General features: G+C 40.9%; 2 protein-coding genes across 2 annotated transcripts; both read right to left on the bottom strand.

The window, feature by feature from the left end:
- LOC8056955 (UNC93-like protein 1) lies at positions 4,787–8,197 on the bottom strand. The gene is made up of 2 exons (XM_021464033.1): positions 6,760–8,197; positions 4,787–5,278 (listed from the first exon to the last, which is right to left on the bottom strand). The coding sequence occupies exons 1-2, from the start codon at positions 7,920–7,922 to the stop codon at positions 5,035–5,037; spliced, it is 1,407 nt and encodes a 468-aa protein (XP_021319708.1). The 5' UTR covers positions 7,923–8,197; the 3' UTR covers positions 4,787–5,034.
- Positions 11,680–15,458, bottom strand: LOC8056954 (UMP-CMP kinase 2). The gene is made up of 9 exons (XM_002445967.2): positions 15,152–15,458; positions 14,978–15,028; positions 14,808–14,856; positions 14,464–14,581; positions 14,203–14,359; positions 13,609–13,689; positions 13,175–13,282; positions 12,635–12,699; positions 11,680–11,934 (listed from the first exon to the last, which is right to left on the bottom strand). The coding sequence occupies exons 1-9, from the start codon at positions 15,266–15,268 to the stop codon at positions 11,928–11,930; spliced, it is 753 nt and encodes a 250-aa protein (XP_002446012.1). The 5' UTR covers positions 15,269–15,458; the 3' UTR covers positions 11,680–11,927.

Raw genomic sequence — 17,128 nt, 5'->3', positions numbered from 1 at the left:
CTGCCAGGTGAACGGCTGTGATGCCTTTGGCGCCACTTAGAGGTGTCATTTTCTAGACCTCGTGCCCTTCGCTAGCTTCACCAAATTCTAGGTGAAAGTCTCATCTTAGAAGCCTCTAAGGCCAGCGACATTGGCATCTTGAGCGTCAACTCCTTTCTGAAGGCGTCGCTGAAGAATCCTCCATAGCTCGTCGCTCACTCCCTATATGGTCGCTACGGTCACTGCTCTGCTCCTAATTATGCTTCATGTTTCTCCTCACTTGGTTGGTCCAGTTGGTGTTGTTGTAGTCGTAGTCGTTGCTTGGTGCTTGGGCGAATGCTTTGCCGCTAGTGTTTCTTGTGTAGATGCTTTGTTGTCGGTGTTAGTGTTGCTTGTCTTGCTTGGGCGGATGTGGAGTTGTCGTCGCCGCATGCCTTGGTCTTCATGTTTGTGCTCCTCGTCCGTGGTCATGGCCCTCAGTGACTCGGAGGAGTACTCAGAGGGTGACTTGGGAGTGCTCTTTGTCTGTGGTCTGAGGGCATTGTGTCCTTAGTGACTCAGAGGAGTACACTCTGAGGATGACTCCGAGATGCTGCACATGGATCGGCCCTCATCCATGGATGCTTTGCCGCATCGATGGTCCTCGTGTTTGGGCGGATGCTTTGCCGCTGGTGCCATGAGAAGATGTGAAGATGTAGATGCAAACTGTGTAATCTGGTAGTGAAAAGGGTTTTTGAACCGGCAGTGATGTGAAGATGTAGATACTATGTATAAACACATCATACACAACAATCGAACAAGGCAACACACCTAATTGGATGTTGGGTGGCGTAAATCAGTATGTCTCTGCGTTTATCATCGGTTGTGTATATGTCGGAGCACACCAATCATCGACCCGGATAACCTGTGATGAGTTGCTGATCATCAAACACCAACAAAAACTTATACGTATGGAGAGTAAGTATACGGAAAAATAATAGAAACAAAAAATGAATTGAAGAAAAAATATAAAATAAAAGGATGAAAAAAAATATCTTTTATCCTCGGTAACACTAACTGGGAGCAAATTAAATGTGCCCGCCTCTAGACGCAGGGGGGCGGGGGCCGTTAGTCCTAGATTTGCAGACCCATTTAGGAAACTGGGACTGAAGAGATTTTCCAACCAGAGATTTGTAGCCCTTTAACGGCCGTTGGTTACTTTCATTGTTTGCGTGGCAGCGCCCGGCCTTTTCTACCTTTCCTCACCACAAAGCGTCAATCACTTTCGGATTCAGTCCTAATTCAGCTGACAGACACACATGTATCATATGCACGCCGGCTGCAGCAAGACAAAATTTGGATACAAAATTACAAATTGCTTTCAAACTCTGTCCCATATATTCTATAAAATAACATTCCCTGCCGCCTGGGAACCTAGCAACCCCTTAAAATTTATTTAGCATGCTGCCTGCAAAGCTTTCTGATTTCTCTGAAGTAATCAAAGTAGACAGGCCATCCACGGCGCCCAGTAGACTCAGAATCAATCAGTGACGGGTTCAGCATGACATGAATCAGGCACAAGACTGGCATTCAGTTTCCTGAATTCATGCCTCCACAAAAATCAGGGAAATTTGTCACAGGCCAACAGCAGAATTTTGTCAACTATAACTTCGGGTTCAGCATTTTCAGAAATAACCATGCATACATGGTTCACATTCATTTTTGGGCATATACATACAATGACAAGATGTTAATGTACTGAGGGACACATACATCGATTCACAACTCCGTGGATCCTGATCGAAATGTGTAGGGGTTTTTTCTTGTGAAAATGAAAAGTCGTGGAAGAGACAAATCTCAGGTTCCCTGGAAGACGCTAGCCTCTGCAGGTAGTGCAGATATCTGTTGTTAATGGTCATGGTCTAACATGAGCGGAAGATCCAAACTAACACCAATTAAAATTCTCTTTGGCCTGCATGTCCAGAATTCATGCGTAAGCTATAATAGACTCAGTGAAATATATTACAGCCTTTCATTCATAGCATTAACAAAGTCAGGGCCTGCATACAATATCATCTAGTCAACAAAATGGGTACATTTAAGCATAAGTTTAATGAGTCCACAAAAGACAAAATACATCACATTCCGTAATCTGCAACCAGACATATATCAAACAAAAATGAAGCTCCTCCAGGAGAATGAACCACTAACGACCGTTCACTAACTCTAGCAGATATAACTCCGGGGGGAAGAAATACAGAATAAAAATTTCTAAAATATATCATTGATCTAAGAAATTTGACATGCCAAGCACTAAGATTTACCTTAAGAAAACAGCCTGCGGACTGCTTCAAATATTTCATCTGCAGTGCCCGTGGCATTTATCTGCAAGCAATTGAACAATTTTAATATTAGAAATCCTAGATCCTTGAGTTGACATACAGTGTGGAAAACATTCTACTAAATATATCCCATTTGTAGCAATTAACCATTTAATGCGTGTAAGCCATGTTCCCGGATGATCATAATATAGCTGCCCATCTAATATCAAACCAATCAGTAGATTTTAATTATCTCCCAAAAGAATAGGATGTACAGCAATAATAAGCTAAACAAGGAAACTGCATCAGATCTGTTTATATTTGAGTTTTGATTTATACTTTGCTAATCAAATTCTTCTTCTTGAACTTGAATGCACAAATTGAGACTAGACAAAAAGCTTTATCATTCAACTTTTCCACAAAAGTAAGCAACACAATGTACCGAAAAGATACAAAGTTTGTCCTGCTCAGATAGTTGTGAGCAAAACAGAACTTACCTTGTGCACTTTTCCCCTTGAAGAGTACTACTCAACGACAGGAATATTCAAACTTTCCAACACTTTTAGAAGCTTCTTGATTGTCTCAATGTTATCATCAACTCTCCCCTAAAAGGCACATGAGAAAATGATAAAATAACAGGAAAAAAAGAGAAAGGGATCAAGATAAGAGTAAACTTCTGTAGATTCTGATAGGTATTATTGGATTTGTAATCTTCGTGTTGTACTTTTGAGAGCTCCCAATGCACAATCCTACCTGTACTTTAGCAATCATTAATATGTAATTTAGTTTATGCGCCTTCGATTACTGAATAAAGAATTTGGTTTTTCTTTTCTTACATTATATGAATAAAAGTCTATTCCAAAGCCCAAACAAGGGAATGGGATTCCACGGATAATAAAGAAATAAAAATTTAGAAAAGTATAATACTATCATGGATCAAAGTGGCAGGATTTAAATTCCACAGATTCAATTGACAAAAAAAAATTATTTAAACTGTTCTTAACTTTGTAAAAAAAAATCCCAACAAAAACAGTGATTTAAGAAAAAATGAATCCAATAAGGCTGTTTTCTCTCTAGTACGGTTCATATCCACAAATACTTTGATATCCTCAGTTTGGGCTGCATCGCACTTCGGCCCAGTGTGCCATTTCAACAGATTAGGCCCACGTATATGCCAGATTTTTTTACTTTTTGTATTTTTATTAAATCAGTTTTACAAAAATAAGTGTTCGAATAAAAAATAAAAATTTACAAAAGTATACTGCTATCACGGATCAAAGTGGCAGGATTTAAGTTCCACAGATTCGATTGGCAAAATTTCCTTTGCAGCCAATTGTTGGTGGAATTTTCTTTTGCTATGCAGCCTTTCTTTAAAATTCTCATACCTTTTATGTCGATAGATAGATATGAGATTTATATGAAAAATTGTAGACCTCAATAAAGAACAGCTCTATAATTCATGAAATTTTTGTTTGAAACTGTTTCTAACTTTGTAAAAGAAAATCCCAACAAAACAGTACGGTCCACAAATACTTTTATATCCCCAGTTTGGGCTGCATCATACCTAGGCCCAGTGTGCCATTTCAGCAGATCAGGCCCAGGTATATGCCAGATTATCTTTACCTTTTTTGTATTTTTATTAAATATGTTTTGCAAAAATAAGTGTTCCAATATAGAAATAAAAGTTTACAAAAGTATACTACTATCATAGATCAAAGTGGCAGGATTTAAATTCCATGGATTCGATTGCCCAAATTTCCTTTACATCTAATTGTTGGTGGAATTTTCTTTTACTATGCAACCCTTCTTTAAGAGTCTCGTACCTTTTATGTCGATAGATATGAAATTTATTGAAAAAATGTAGACCTCAATAAAGTACAGCTCTGCGTAATTCATGAAATTTTAATTTGAAACTTTTTCTTGATGCCAAAAAGAATCATACATTGTTAATATCCATATTTGTTGATCTAAATCTGTATTAATCATTTTGATAAAAAAAAAAGTTGTCTTCAAAAATCCACAAAGTTGTTCATCAACTGCCGTTTTCCTATGAAGTCCATCTCCATGCTTTATCAAATGAAACAAATTATACTTCAGGAGTTGTCCTACGTAAAGAGAGTGAATAACCTACAACTCTCTTGTGTAGTATACTCACTCCATTTGACTTTTTTTACCCCAAGTTTGATCCTCATCTTATTAAAAAAGATTGTACAAACATAGTCAAATTTAAGTTATTCTTGAAAAAAATTATTAATAAACCAAGCTACGACAAAAGAAATGATATTTTGCATAAATTTTTTAATAAGAGAAATGCCTATGTGATTTCTGGCCGAAATAAACAACACCTGATGATTTCTGGCCCAAGCATGTTAGGAGAGATAATGGTAGTTTTTGTGATTTAGTTAATGCAGTCAGAATTAGCATTTATTTATTGTTTTCTATGCTGTACAAAGTGCTGATGTCTGTGGATGTACACCCATAAATTTTAGGAACTGCAGCACGGACAAGGAATATAATAAACCTTTCATTGCTCAAAAATGGCATATGTTACACCACGGACAAGGAGTAGATGCAAGCATGCTCAATCTAACACGGAGAGAATAGTAATAATCACCAAACGAATACTGTCATCCCCATCAGGTAATCCACATACATAAAAACGCCACACCCTAAATATTCTTTGCATAGGTACTTCAGTTGTTTCTTGATTTCTACAACTTTGATGAAAAACCCGTAACATCGTGATCTATCATCCTTAGTGGAAGCTGGTTGGTGCTGACAGCTTACTATCTTTCTCCTTGCCGTCCTCCTCCACTGAAGAAACAGAGTAGTCCTCGTCCTTCACGGCCAGGAACACCAGCAGCACAAGCAATGGGTAGCTGATGGTCATGAGCCCCCAGTTCACAATCAGCTGGGATATCAGGGGGGTGTGTTGCTTGTCCACTTGCCATGCCACCGCCGCTCCTGCACTCTGCACTCCCTTGTAGAACCCAACGTACCTGCATCCATCCATCAGAAGAATTGAGAGAGAGTGATTCAGACAAAGAGGTTTGTTTATTTATCTTTTTTAGATAAAGGAATTTTATCAGGCCTCTGCAAGAGTTTTGCACTCAACCATACAGAGGTTTGTTTATTAATCCACAAAACATAAGAACCTGTCTGTTTTGTCTCTTCTTTCTTTCTTTCTTTCCCCTTTTCACACAGCCTGGCAGCAGCATACTAATTTACTGCTAAATGCTGTCCCAAGTTAAACTTTATCGAAAGGGGAAAAAAGCATGTCGAATAAGAATCTTTTGCGGGAAAGCTGGATAAGAATCTCTATCCCCAAATCTTCTAAAGATTGTTGGAAGTCCTTCGCTACCAAAGATGACCTACTAGTATCTTGCCTTAAGATGAACTTAAGCTGGGAAAAGGATGTTGCAACATGAAATTTGGCATCGTAAAGATGAACTTAAGCTGTCTAACATGAACTCTGTTTCAGTATCTTAAAGATGAACTTAAGTTGTCTAACATGTTTCAGCATCTTATCTTAAAGATGAAATTTGGCATCTAAAGAATATTGCAAGGTGGCCACTCATATAAACTCCTAGCGAGATATCTTCTGTGATTCTCAATTCACATGGCTCATTACAGGAAAAGAGTCCGATGTTCCACGTCTTCAGTTAGAGCAACTCCAAGACTACCCTATATGCACTTGGCAAATCCTAATTTTTGGCAAAACATGGAAAACACTCCTCCAACACTACCCTATATGCGCTTGACAAAATAGGATGCTTGGCAAAAAGAGGGTCAACTGGCTCAAATTTGGGAGCGTTGGGAGCGCTTGGCATCCTGCCTACGCGGTGGGGCCCACACATTCAGCGTGCACGCTCCAGCACCACGCTCGCTCACGCATGCCTTAAATAGATTGCAACTTTTGCATAAAAGTCCCTCTGATTTTTTCAGAAATCACAAGATAGTCCAAATTTGCCAAAAAAATAGCTACCTGTTGGAGAAGCCTCTTTTTTTCACTTGGCATTTGAGTTTTACACTTGGCAAAATCCAAAATTTGCCAAGTGAAGTTTAGGATAGTGTTGGAGTTGCTCTAATATATGAAAAGGACACAACCTAATTCAAAGTGTTGACTATTATGACGGCAGCAAGCATAGTTTGCTTCAGATGGTTAGTAGTTAGTGGAATCTCCAATCCAGATCTACTGAATTGACTAACAAGAAATTGGGAGGAGTGCCCTATCGGATCCCTTGGGAATTAAATATTTGATCACTTCACTCCGCTATACAGACATGTCTTGTTCTACCGAACTAGTATCTTTGATTAGTGCCTACAATCCTGAATTGTTCAGTGATGAGGATCTTGAATCACTCAAGAACATTAACTGAAGAGGAGCAATTTCCCAACTAAGATCACTTGTGTGAGAATTTCCCAACTAAGCTAGTAGCGATTTCTACAGTATTAGCAGAGTTATCACTGTAGTATGTACCTGCTGAGGATTTGGGAGTCGTTGGCGAGGGCACCGATGATCCAGTAGATGAGGCTCTGGAACATGGCATCCAGCAGGCCGTAGCTGAAGTAGAGCAGGAACGGTCCGGCGTAGCGGTGGCCATCCTTGAAATCGATGGGGTGGAGCAACGGCACAGTTCTGTACTTGAGCTGGTTCGCCAGACCCCCTCCCCAAATGGCCGTTCCAAGGACGGCGACGGCGACGACTCCGACCAGCCCTCTCTTCCTGCGGCTGGCGAATCCGAAGTCGAGGAAGTAGCCGATTCCGGCGGAGCCGATCATCTGCGCGCCCCAGTAGAAGACGTTGTTGAGTCCCTTGGTGCGGAGCGTGAAGAGTCCGCCGTTGACGTTGTTGAACTGGTAGGTGTAGAAGAAGTTGCTGGCCCAGGCGGCCGGGAGCACGAGCAGCATCTTCCAGTTGGCGAAGAGCTTGAGGATCTCGACGCCCTCGGTGGCCGGGGACGAGAAGGTGACCCTGGTGGCCTTGGTGCCGTCGTCGCGGACGATCCTGGCGGGCGGCAGCACGAGCACGGTGAGCCCGGCGCCGACGAGCATGAAGGCCATGAAGGCGATGTAGGTGCTGTCGTTGACGTTCTTGGGGTCGTCACCACTGTTGTAGTTGAAGGAGAAAGGGAGCAGGCCGCCGAGGACGCCGCCGAGGTTGAAGAGGCACCAGAAGAGGGAGATGTAGGTGCCCCGGCGGTTGGGCGGCGGGTACGAGGTCATCACGGCGCCCTGCGCCGCCCAGAGGAAGCCCGCGCCGGCGCCGAGCAGCGCGCCGGCCGTGACGGGGAACGCCTGCTTGTGCGGGTGGTGGTTGTAGAAGAGGAAGGAGCCGGCGTAGAGCGGGTAGGTGAGCGCGCCCAGCATCAGCGTCACGCGCGGGCCGAGGAGGTTGTGGGCGGCGCCGCCGAGCACGCCGAAGACGGCGAAGAAGGCGTAGAGCGCCGTGTTGGCGTTGTCGGCGGTGCTGGCGTCCACCTGCCCGCCGCCGCCGAGGCCCGACAGCGCGTTGAACATTCCCGGGCAGCAGAAGCAGATGAGCCCCAGCAGGGACACCTGCGCCAGCGGCGAGTTGTACCGCAGGAGGCCGCGCTTCGCCGGCGGCGGCGGCGGGCCCTCCACCTCCGTCGTCGTGGCCATTGCCTTGCCTTGCCTTGCCTCCCCTCCCTCCCTGCTAATTGGTTAATCTGATTTGATTGATCTCTTCTCTGGAGAAGGTCGGGGGAAAAGGTCAGGGGAGTCACGGTGGCCGTCGCCGGCCGGATGGGATCAGTGACGACGGAGACCAAGGCGAAGGCGGAAGGTGGCATATATATAGGAGAAGAAGATGGATCCTGATGATTTCTGTTTAGTTCCTTTTCTCTTTGGATTTCGGGGGACGGAGATGAACAAGCTACATTGTGACATTTGGAGGGACGATGTGCAGCAGTCACTGCGACTATAATAACTTATAATATGTATATAATACTCCTACTTCATCTCGTGTTAATTTGTTATAACTGCATTTTGGATATAGACAATGTTTGTCATATCATAAATAAATTAAATAAATGTCAGAAAACTACTCCTACGTCAACCGCCTGAATTAACATATTTTGTATATGTCAACCGCCTGAATTTGTTGTGTTTGTTCAGGGAAAGTGTGGGCTGGTTGTGTATAGAAATGAGTTTACACATTCTTGCTTTTGAATGTGAATGTGAGAGCAACTCTAAGAGACTCTCTAAAACCTTACTAATAGAGATTTTGGTGAAAAATTACCCTCCAACAACTTGTCTAAATGGTTATGCAACTATAGTCATATTTTATTCTCGATTTTTCGCTAGTTAAAGATAGAAGATCAGAATGGCTCTCTAGAGTGCGCAAGAGAGATAGAAAAAGCTGTTGGAGAGTGAAGAAATATAGAAAACATTTTTTATGGAAATGATTCTCTAAATAATGATTTATAGACTGAGATTTACAAAGACTGTTGGAGATGCTCTGAGAGCTGATACCCATCGCCTATACTCCCTCCGTCTCAAAATAGATGTCGCTATGAAATACGTACGAGTCAATTTTTCGCAACTTTGACTAGATTTATAGAAAATATATGTAATATTTATATCTCCAAATAAGTTTATTATGAAAATATATTCAACAATCTATCTAATGATATTAGTTATATATTATAAATATTAATAATCTTTTAAATATATTTGGTCAAAGTTAAAAGTGTTTGACTTATCGGGAAGCGAGAATGACATATATTTTGGAACGGAGGGAGTATATTCTAAACATCTAACGTATATCAGGTCCCTAAATTATATGTCGGAAAACTAATCCTATATGCTTGATTTTGCAAAACTGTGGAACAGAGTTAAATTTTCTTCTTTTTGTCACATTTTATTTCCTACTGGCAAAATTTATTTTTAATGTATGAGATATACTGCTCAAAAAGTTGGGAGGACATATTATAATCTGAGGGCATAGTTCCCTAAAATCCTAAACTTGCTTTCTAAGGCCAAAAATATTAAATTAAATTTGATTCAGAATTTGTGGAGTCCACCCTAATCTGCCAATTATTTATCCAAGTGAGTGAATGAATAAATTACTGAACCTAGCTTTATCCCCCCATGTGCATCAAGATTCACGAGCATCGAAGTATTCCCAGCTGATTACCTCAAAGACACAGCACTCAGATTCTTCAGTTGGGAAGTTTGGACACGATCGCTACTGCATCTTTGTCCGTCCTAGTAAATCACATTCGCTAATTCTCTGTAATACAAGACAAGAGCCAGCTAATTAAATGTATATTTAGGAGACGTTTTATTTGTCATCACTCATTAGTGAGAGATAGCTATCTAGAGTAATCTTTTTATGCAAGCTAAGGTTGCATTGACAACATGTATGATGTGCCCTATGTCTCGAGTCCGGAATTGACATTGTCTCAGCTCACGTGTATATCTATGGTGCTTAATTGGGGCAATTATTGTCCATAATATGCGCCCTGTTTTTTCAGCGTAGTGTTTTCTCTTACAACATTTCATTATCAGCAGCAGCATCAGCTAAATTGCGAACAGATTTTGACAAATAATTGACACAAGAAGAAACTAACTGAAGCTCATTGTAAAAGGAAAGATGTTTATATATTATAAACATATAAAGGTACTATATAAAATTTGCATATAGTTAGTACGTAAACATTGGCGTCAGCCTGCTTTTACAGACGTAAAAAAAAATAAAGTTTTCTAATAGATCGCCAGTGCTATAAAGTTCGCTAAGCTAATCTCGTACTATGTTTATACCCATTGCTATATATTGCTCGGTAGACGGTGACTCATCATGTAGCTCGAGGTCATCGAGTCCCATTTGTCATTCACCAACAGGACACGTAGCCTGATTTTGCTCTGGATTTTCACGTACGTTGTGGAGCACAGTGAAAACATAGATGGATACTCCTATACAACACAGATCCTCTTATCTGCGAACAAGAAGCCAGCAGCAGCAAGCAGCAGCAGACGTGACATGAGCAGTTTTGGAGGCGTCTCTGCATTCGTGGTCTCCGGCACAAGCATTGATACTCCCTTGTTTGCTTGTGATGCGTCGTCGTCCGTCTTGTTATCTCCAATCTTCAGGCTCCAGCTAAAATCATCCCTACTTGCTCCCTCCGTCAATAAACAAATGTAATTTAGGGATCCATACCGGTCAAACTAGCTCAACTTTGATCAAGTTAATACTCCCTCCGTCCCAAATTATAAGTCATTACAAGAATCTTGGAGAGTCAAAGTTTTTAAAGTTTGGCCAAATTTATATAGCAAAATAATAATATTTTTGGTACCACAGTATCATTAGATTCTTTGTTAGTTATATTTTTATAGTGTACCTATTTTAACATAAATCTTTATATTTCTCTCTATATTTCTGGTCAAACTTGAAAATGCTTTGACTCTCCAAGATTTTTGGAATGACTTATAATTTGGAACGGAGGGAGTAGTAAATAATATTAGCATTTATATTTCTAAATAAATTTATTATAGAAATACATTCTATTACTAATCTAATGGTACTTGTTTTGTATCATGAATGTTAATATCTTTTTATATAAATTTAATCAAAGTTTAAACTATGACTTCTTACAAAAACAAAAATTACATTCTTTTGTGACAGAGGTAGTACCTTTAAACAAATGCTGCCGACTCTCAGTCCGCTGGAAATTAGAAAGCAGAGGTTAACCCGATCAGATCGAAATGGCAGCGCAAAAGTCAACAAAAAGAAACAAGAATGGACGCGGATGGAGTTGCTCACTCTCACAAGATGCCTACCCAACCCCTTTGTGTTCCTTTCAGAGTTTGCGTGGAAGCGCCGGCCTTCCACCATTATTTCCTCACCACAAGCGTCAATCACTTTCGGATTCATTTCACAGCTGACAGATACACACATATCATATGCACGCCGGCTGCAGCAAGACAAAATTTGGATACAAAATTACAAAATGCTTCCAAACTCCATCCTGTATATATGATGTAAAAATAACATCCCCCTGCCGCCCAGGAACCTAGCAACCCCTTAAAATTTAGCAGACTGCCTGCCTGCAAAACTTTCTGATTTCTCTGAAGTAATCAAAGTAGACCGGCCGGCCACCGCACCCAGTACACTCATAATCGATCAATGACTGGTTCCATGTCAAACACATAGCATAGATAACCAGCCACAAGACTGGCATTCAGTTTCCTCAATTCATGCCGCCAGGCCTCGTTCTTTAAAAAAAATAAAAAAAACAACATTTAGTCAATGACATAGCTATTGACTCAGCTGTGAATGAATGAATGGTGAATCGAGGCCACTTCAACTTCCTCCTGTTTCAGAGGAACCATGTCGACACAATAACCAGGGAAATTTGTTACAGGCCACCAGCAGAACTTTGTCAACTAGTATAACTTTGGGTTCAGCTTTTCAGAAATATCCCATGGTTCACATTCATGATTCATTATTGGGAATATATATGTACAGTTACCATGCCAAGATGTTAATGTGCTGAGGGGCACATACATTGATACATAACTCCGTGGATCCTGAACAAAATGTGTAGTGTCTTATTTTTTTTCTGATGAAAATGCAAGAGCCTGGAAGAGACAAATCCTCAGGTTCCCTCGAAGACGCTAGCCTCATCATAACCTGCAGAGAGTGCAAATACCTGTTGTTAATGTACATGGTCTAACATATGTGGAAGATCAAAACTGTTACACTTATTATAGTTCTCTTTGGCCTGCATGTTCAAAATTCATGCGCAAGATACACCTTTCATTCATAGCATTAACAAAGTCAGGGCCTGCATATACCATACCATCTGGTCAACTAAATGGCTGCAAGCATAATAATAAGTTCAATAAGTCAACAAAAGGACAAAATACATCCCACTCCATCCTTATCTTATGCTGCTACCACAAGAAAAACAGTATTTCTTCATTTTGCTTGCGATTAGGACTTTCTTTCTTGTGAACCAGCCATGAACACCAAAGGACACAATCATAATAGTCAAGTTTTCACTTGCAGCAAATGACTTGCCTAGCTGATGACCCCCATAGTTACAACAAGCTTACAAGTGAGAAGCTGGTACTATGAAACAAGTTGCTATCACTTCCCATTCACTATCATACATGACAACTTCCAATATATATACAAAGATAGTTTGGTGCTACTAGAGAATAATCTGCAAGCAGTCATGTCAAACAAAAAATGAAGCTACTCCAGGAGAGCCACTAAGAGTTCACTAACTCTAGCAGATATAACTCCAAGAGAATAAATACAGAATAATAATTTCTAAAATCTATCGTTACTCTCTCAGAAATTTCACATGCCATGCACTGAGATTTACCTTAAGGAAGAAAACAGCCTGCGGACAGCTTCAAATATTTCGTCTGCAGTACCCGTGGCATTTATCTGCACGTAATTGAACAATTTAATCTTAGAAATCCTAGGTCCTTGAGTTGACATACAGTGAAAAACATTCTACTAAACATATCCCTGGTTCTCCCATCTGTAGCAATTAACCACTTAATGCATGAAGCCATGTTCCCGGATGATCATAATATAGCTGCCCATCTAATATCAAACCAATCAGTAGATTTTAATTCTCTCCCACTAAAGAATATGATGTAGGGGTTATACAGCAAGAATAAGCTAAACAAGGAAACTGCATCATATCTGTTCATCTTTGAGTTTTGAGTTTTGACACCATTAATACTTTGCTATGCACAAATTGAGATTAGGCAAGTTCAGGGATACAAATGGATGTTTTATAGTAATACAAAGAAGATTTATCATTCAACTTTGCAGCAAAAGTAAGACAATGTAACGAAAACATAGAGTTTGCCCAGCTCAGATAGTTGTAAGCAGAACAAAACTGTTTACTTACCTTGTGAACTTTTCCCCTTGAAGAGTAGTAGTCAACGACAGGAAGATTCAAACTTTCAAACACTTTTAGACGCTTCTTGATTGTCTCAATGTTATCATCAACTCTCCCCTAAAAGGCACATGAGAAAATGATAAAATAACAGGAAAAGAAAAAGAGAAAGGGGTCATAAGAGTAAACTTCAGTAGATTCAATCTTCCAGTTGTACTTTTGAGAGCCCCCAATGCACAATCCTACATTTACTATATCAATCATCAACATGTAATTTAGTTTATGTGCCTTAGCCCTTAGGTTACTGAATAAATAAGTTGGTTTTCTTTTCTTGTATTACATGAATAGAACTCTATTCCAAACAAGGGAATGTGATTCACTGATCCTTACACTATACTGTAGAAAAGTCCTACATTCTTTGAGTAAATATCAGTCTGGCATCAAACCTGGTTACGGCCTAGAAGGCGTTTAACCATCTCATCCTCAGGACAGTCAAAGAAAATCACAATGTCTGGTTCTGTTCCAACCTGAAATATTTAGGTAAGTAGTAGATTGATATTTCAGAACAGGCATGATGGACTATTCATTTAGATTACTACTACTTTTGGAGGAAAACAGTAAGCATAGTTCAGTTGGCATTCTAGTCTTCTTAATAGCTAGCCACACCACAACAGCAAAAACTGATGTTAGTCCTCTAACAGAGTGGATCATCCTCAAAGTGATTCATACGATTGTAATTATCCACTTACTGCATATGACTTACTAGTAACTAGTAGTAATAGAGATCTAGGCACACATGCATACTGCTGCAGAACAGTAAAAAACATGTCTGCTTAAATAATACCAATGTCAAAACTACTTGTGCTTAAATGATCCAATTCAGTTAGAAAGGTTCATCCATATGCAGTATTGTCAAAACAAAATTCATTCAGAAGTGAAAAACCACGTGGAGTTTGTATTTGTTAATCAACAAGGTCAGTTAGTAGGGAATCCTCAACTACCAATGCAATGCAGTGGCCAAAATCGAATTGAGAACTTACAATTTTTTCGAAGGCGATTCTGTTTTCCTCACACCTTGGGAAGCCGTCGATAAGAACCCTTTTAGCATTTTTCGTTTCCATCGCTTTCCTTATGAGTTCCACAGTTATCTCAGACGGGACAATCCTGCCTTCCTTTATGATGTCTAGGATCAACTCCCTGAAGTGCAACGATGAAGCAGCAATGCACTGAAACCCTTCGCACGGGGCAGGCACAATCAAAGGATTGGATTAACAGGAGATCATATAACAAGATGGTAATACCCTTTCTCGCTGCCAGATGCTATTTCGTGCCGGAGAAGATCGCCAGCGCTCAAATGGGCGAATCCAAAATCCGAAGCAATCTTGGTGCACTGAGTTCCTTTCCCACTCCCAGGACCCCCTACAGGCACGAATCGATTGGTAAACCATGTGACTAAAAAGCACTGAATCACCTGCTATCAAACTTGAAATAGCATGGATTGAGGACATCGTGTAAGAATTCTGTCCAGTAAATGTATTCTGTGGGTGGGTTTTACGCTCTGTATGACGGGCAAAAGTGAAGGCAAAGTAGTGGTGGGAGTATATTGCTCCATCTTATAGAAAAAACAAAAAGGAAAAGTTTATACCTAAGACAAAAGCAATAAAGGGCTTCTGGGTATCGCCACCATCACTTCCCTGGAGACAGAAGAGATTGCAGCAGTGAATCCGCTACTCACGCGAGGACCAGGTACTGCTGCTGCTGCAGATGGCAATGCAAGTTTTCCCGTGTTTGGGACTGGGGAGCAAACAAACTTACATCCTGGGACGTGAAGAGCCTGGCAAGACGACGATTGAGAGCAAGAGGTTCCTGGCAGCACAGCACAGCACAGCACAGCACAGATCCGAAGACCATAAGGGTGGTTCGTGGGAAAAAGGAGGCTCACGAGGCGCTGGACGGAATGCGCGAGGGGAGGGAGGAAGCCTGGCGTACCTCGCTGGGGAGAAGGTGGTGTCGGAGGCGCTGGCAGGACGAGGCGGCCGTGGAGGAGGAGGAGGAGGAAGCAAGTGGGGATTGGAGAAGGAGGGCGCCCACTCGCCTCCGCCACATCTCGTCGCCGGCCGGGCCCGGGCACCACGCTCGCGGATCGTCGTCTTCCCTTTCCTCCCCTGCCGGTGGCGTCGCCGCCGTCTCTCCTCTCGCCACTTCTCTTGTGTTTTTTTTTTTCTCCTTCTTCTTTCCCTGAGATCTCCGTGGTATTCCGGGCCCACGATTGTGCGCGGCCCATGCTGCGGCCTCCCACTGGCCCTAGAACGCCAATTGTTTCCCGATCCAGCGACACATTCTCGAAAGCTCATGGATAATTATTTGTTTAAATTCCCCTAAAAAAAATTATTTGTTTAGATTTTTCAAAATATAAAACGCCAAAAATACTACGATATTATCTGACTAATATACAAATTAGTATCGAATATATGAAATACTTATTTATTTATTTATTTGGCTGAGGGTAGCGAATCTACCCCCACTGACTTATTTGAATCCATTAGCTGCTAATACTTAGCTGGCTAATAGTTTATTGCTAATATAGCTTCTATTAGCTAGTTTGGTCTAACTAGTTGAAAGGATCTCACAATAACTAGAGGGGATGAATAGACGTATCTAAAATTTTATAACATAAACTAAATTTTAAAATGTCACAACTGTTAGAACTTCTGATATACTATGATGCAAACTGGCTAGGAGTTCTGACTCCTACGTGAACTACTAAATCAGTGATGAAATTAACTTTTGTGAATGAGATAGCTTATAACCCCACTTCTTAGTGGTAAGGTAAAGATGTAGAGTCTCTCCCTTGACGTCGAAATGACACCACTCCATAGATCGAGTCCAAACCCTAGGAAATAGCTAAAGGGAGAAAGAGAGACAACCAAAAGCAAGTGATGCACACAATACAACAACAACAACAACAACAACAACAACAACAACAACAAGCACACGAAGACAACAATTTATCTCGAAGTTTGGCAACCCCATAAGGAGCTCCTACGTCCTCGTTGTTGAGGTGACCACAAAGATCGGAGTCCTTCCACCTCCTTGCCTCTCTCAAGGAAACCACAAAGGTCACTTGAGTTCTTCACTAGAAATTAGGAGTATTACAAACTTTTCGGCTCTTTTATAAGATGGAAGCTCTTGGGCGACGCCTAGCCGGCTATGGGCAAAGCCCTAAGAGTAATAAATGTAAATCCAACCAACTTGACGAAGAAATCGAGAGCTCAAGCTTGCTTAGATAATTGTCTCACTCAATTCACTCTCTGGGTCACGGTTAGAAGAGAAAAGAGAGCTATTTATACTCTTAAGCAAATTCTAATCATTTAGATTTGCATCGGAAGTTGCAACCTAGACTATCGGAATTTCCCGACACTTATAAAAATGAACAGTCAACTGTGTGATCAAAGGGAATGAACACAGCCAACGCTAAAACTACCAACATCAGCCGAGACTTCTAGCAGTCGGGACTTCTGACGAACATCAGGAGTTCCGACGCACTGCATAGGTCAAGCGAGCTGGCGGCTAAGTCTGCAAGTGCCGGGACTACCTATAGTTGCCAGAACTCCTGATTCCTAGAACTTTCGGGACACGTCGGGACTTCCGATGAACAAAGTCACAAAAACTACTTCTAAGCATTCGTGAAGTGTTAGAGTGTCTTTCTTTTGATTTTAATTTTATACTTGAGCACTCTTTCTTCCTTAGGCCATCTAAATTTCATCCTTCTTTATAGTACAACAAACCTAAACTCCAAATCATAAAAAAAAATATGCATGAAGATCGTTTGAGTTCATCCGCCTTTTAAATTTGAAGAATTGAGGGACACCATTTTCATCCAAAACATCACTTTAAATCTTTCATGAGACTAAAGCTGCAATATATCTTAATAAGATCTCATTAGTCCCTAATTTGGAAGTCATC

Source organism: Sorghum bicolor, chromosome 6 (assembly GCF_000003195.3).
Source record: "Sorghum bicolor cultivar BTx623 chromosome 6, Sorghum_bicolor_NCBIv3, whole genome shotgun sequence".
In the NCBI taxonomy this organism is placed as follows: Eukaryota; Viridiplantae; Streptophyta; class Magnoliopsida; order Poales; family Poaceae; genus Sorghum; species Sorghum bicolor.
This window is presented reverse-complemented; position numbering and strand designations above follow the sequence as displayed.

Coding starts and splice junctions, on each gene's coding strand:
- LOC8056955 (XM_021464033.1), bottom strand. CDS start 7,922: ATGGCCACGACGACGGAGGTGGAGGGCCCGCCGCCGCCGCCGGCGAAG. Junction 5,279..6,759: donor GACTCCCAAATCCTCAGCAG/GTACATACTACA, acceptor GGATGGATGCAG/GTACGTTGGGTTCTACAAGG.
- LOC8056954 (XM_002445967.2), bottom strand. CDS start 15,268: ATGTGGCGGAGGCGAGTGGGCGCCCTCCTTCTCCAATCCCCACTTGCT. Junction 15,029..15,151: donor ACCACCTTCTCCCCAGCGAG/GTACGCCAGGCT, acceptor CTGTGCTGCCAG/GAACCTCTTGCTCTCAATCG. Junction 12,700..13,174: donor CAAGGGGAAAAGTTCACAAG/GTAAGTAAACAG, acceptor AATTACGTGCAG/ATAAATGCCACGGGTACTGC.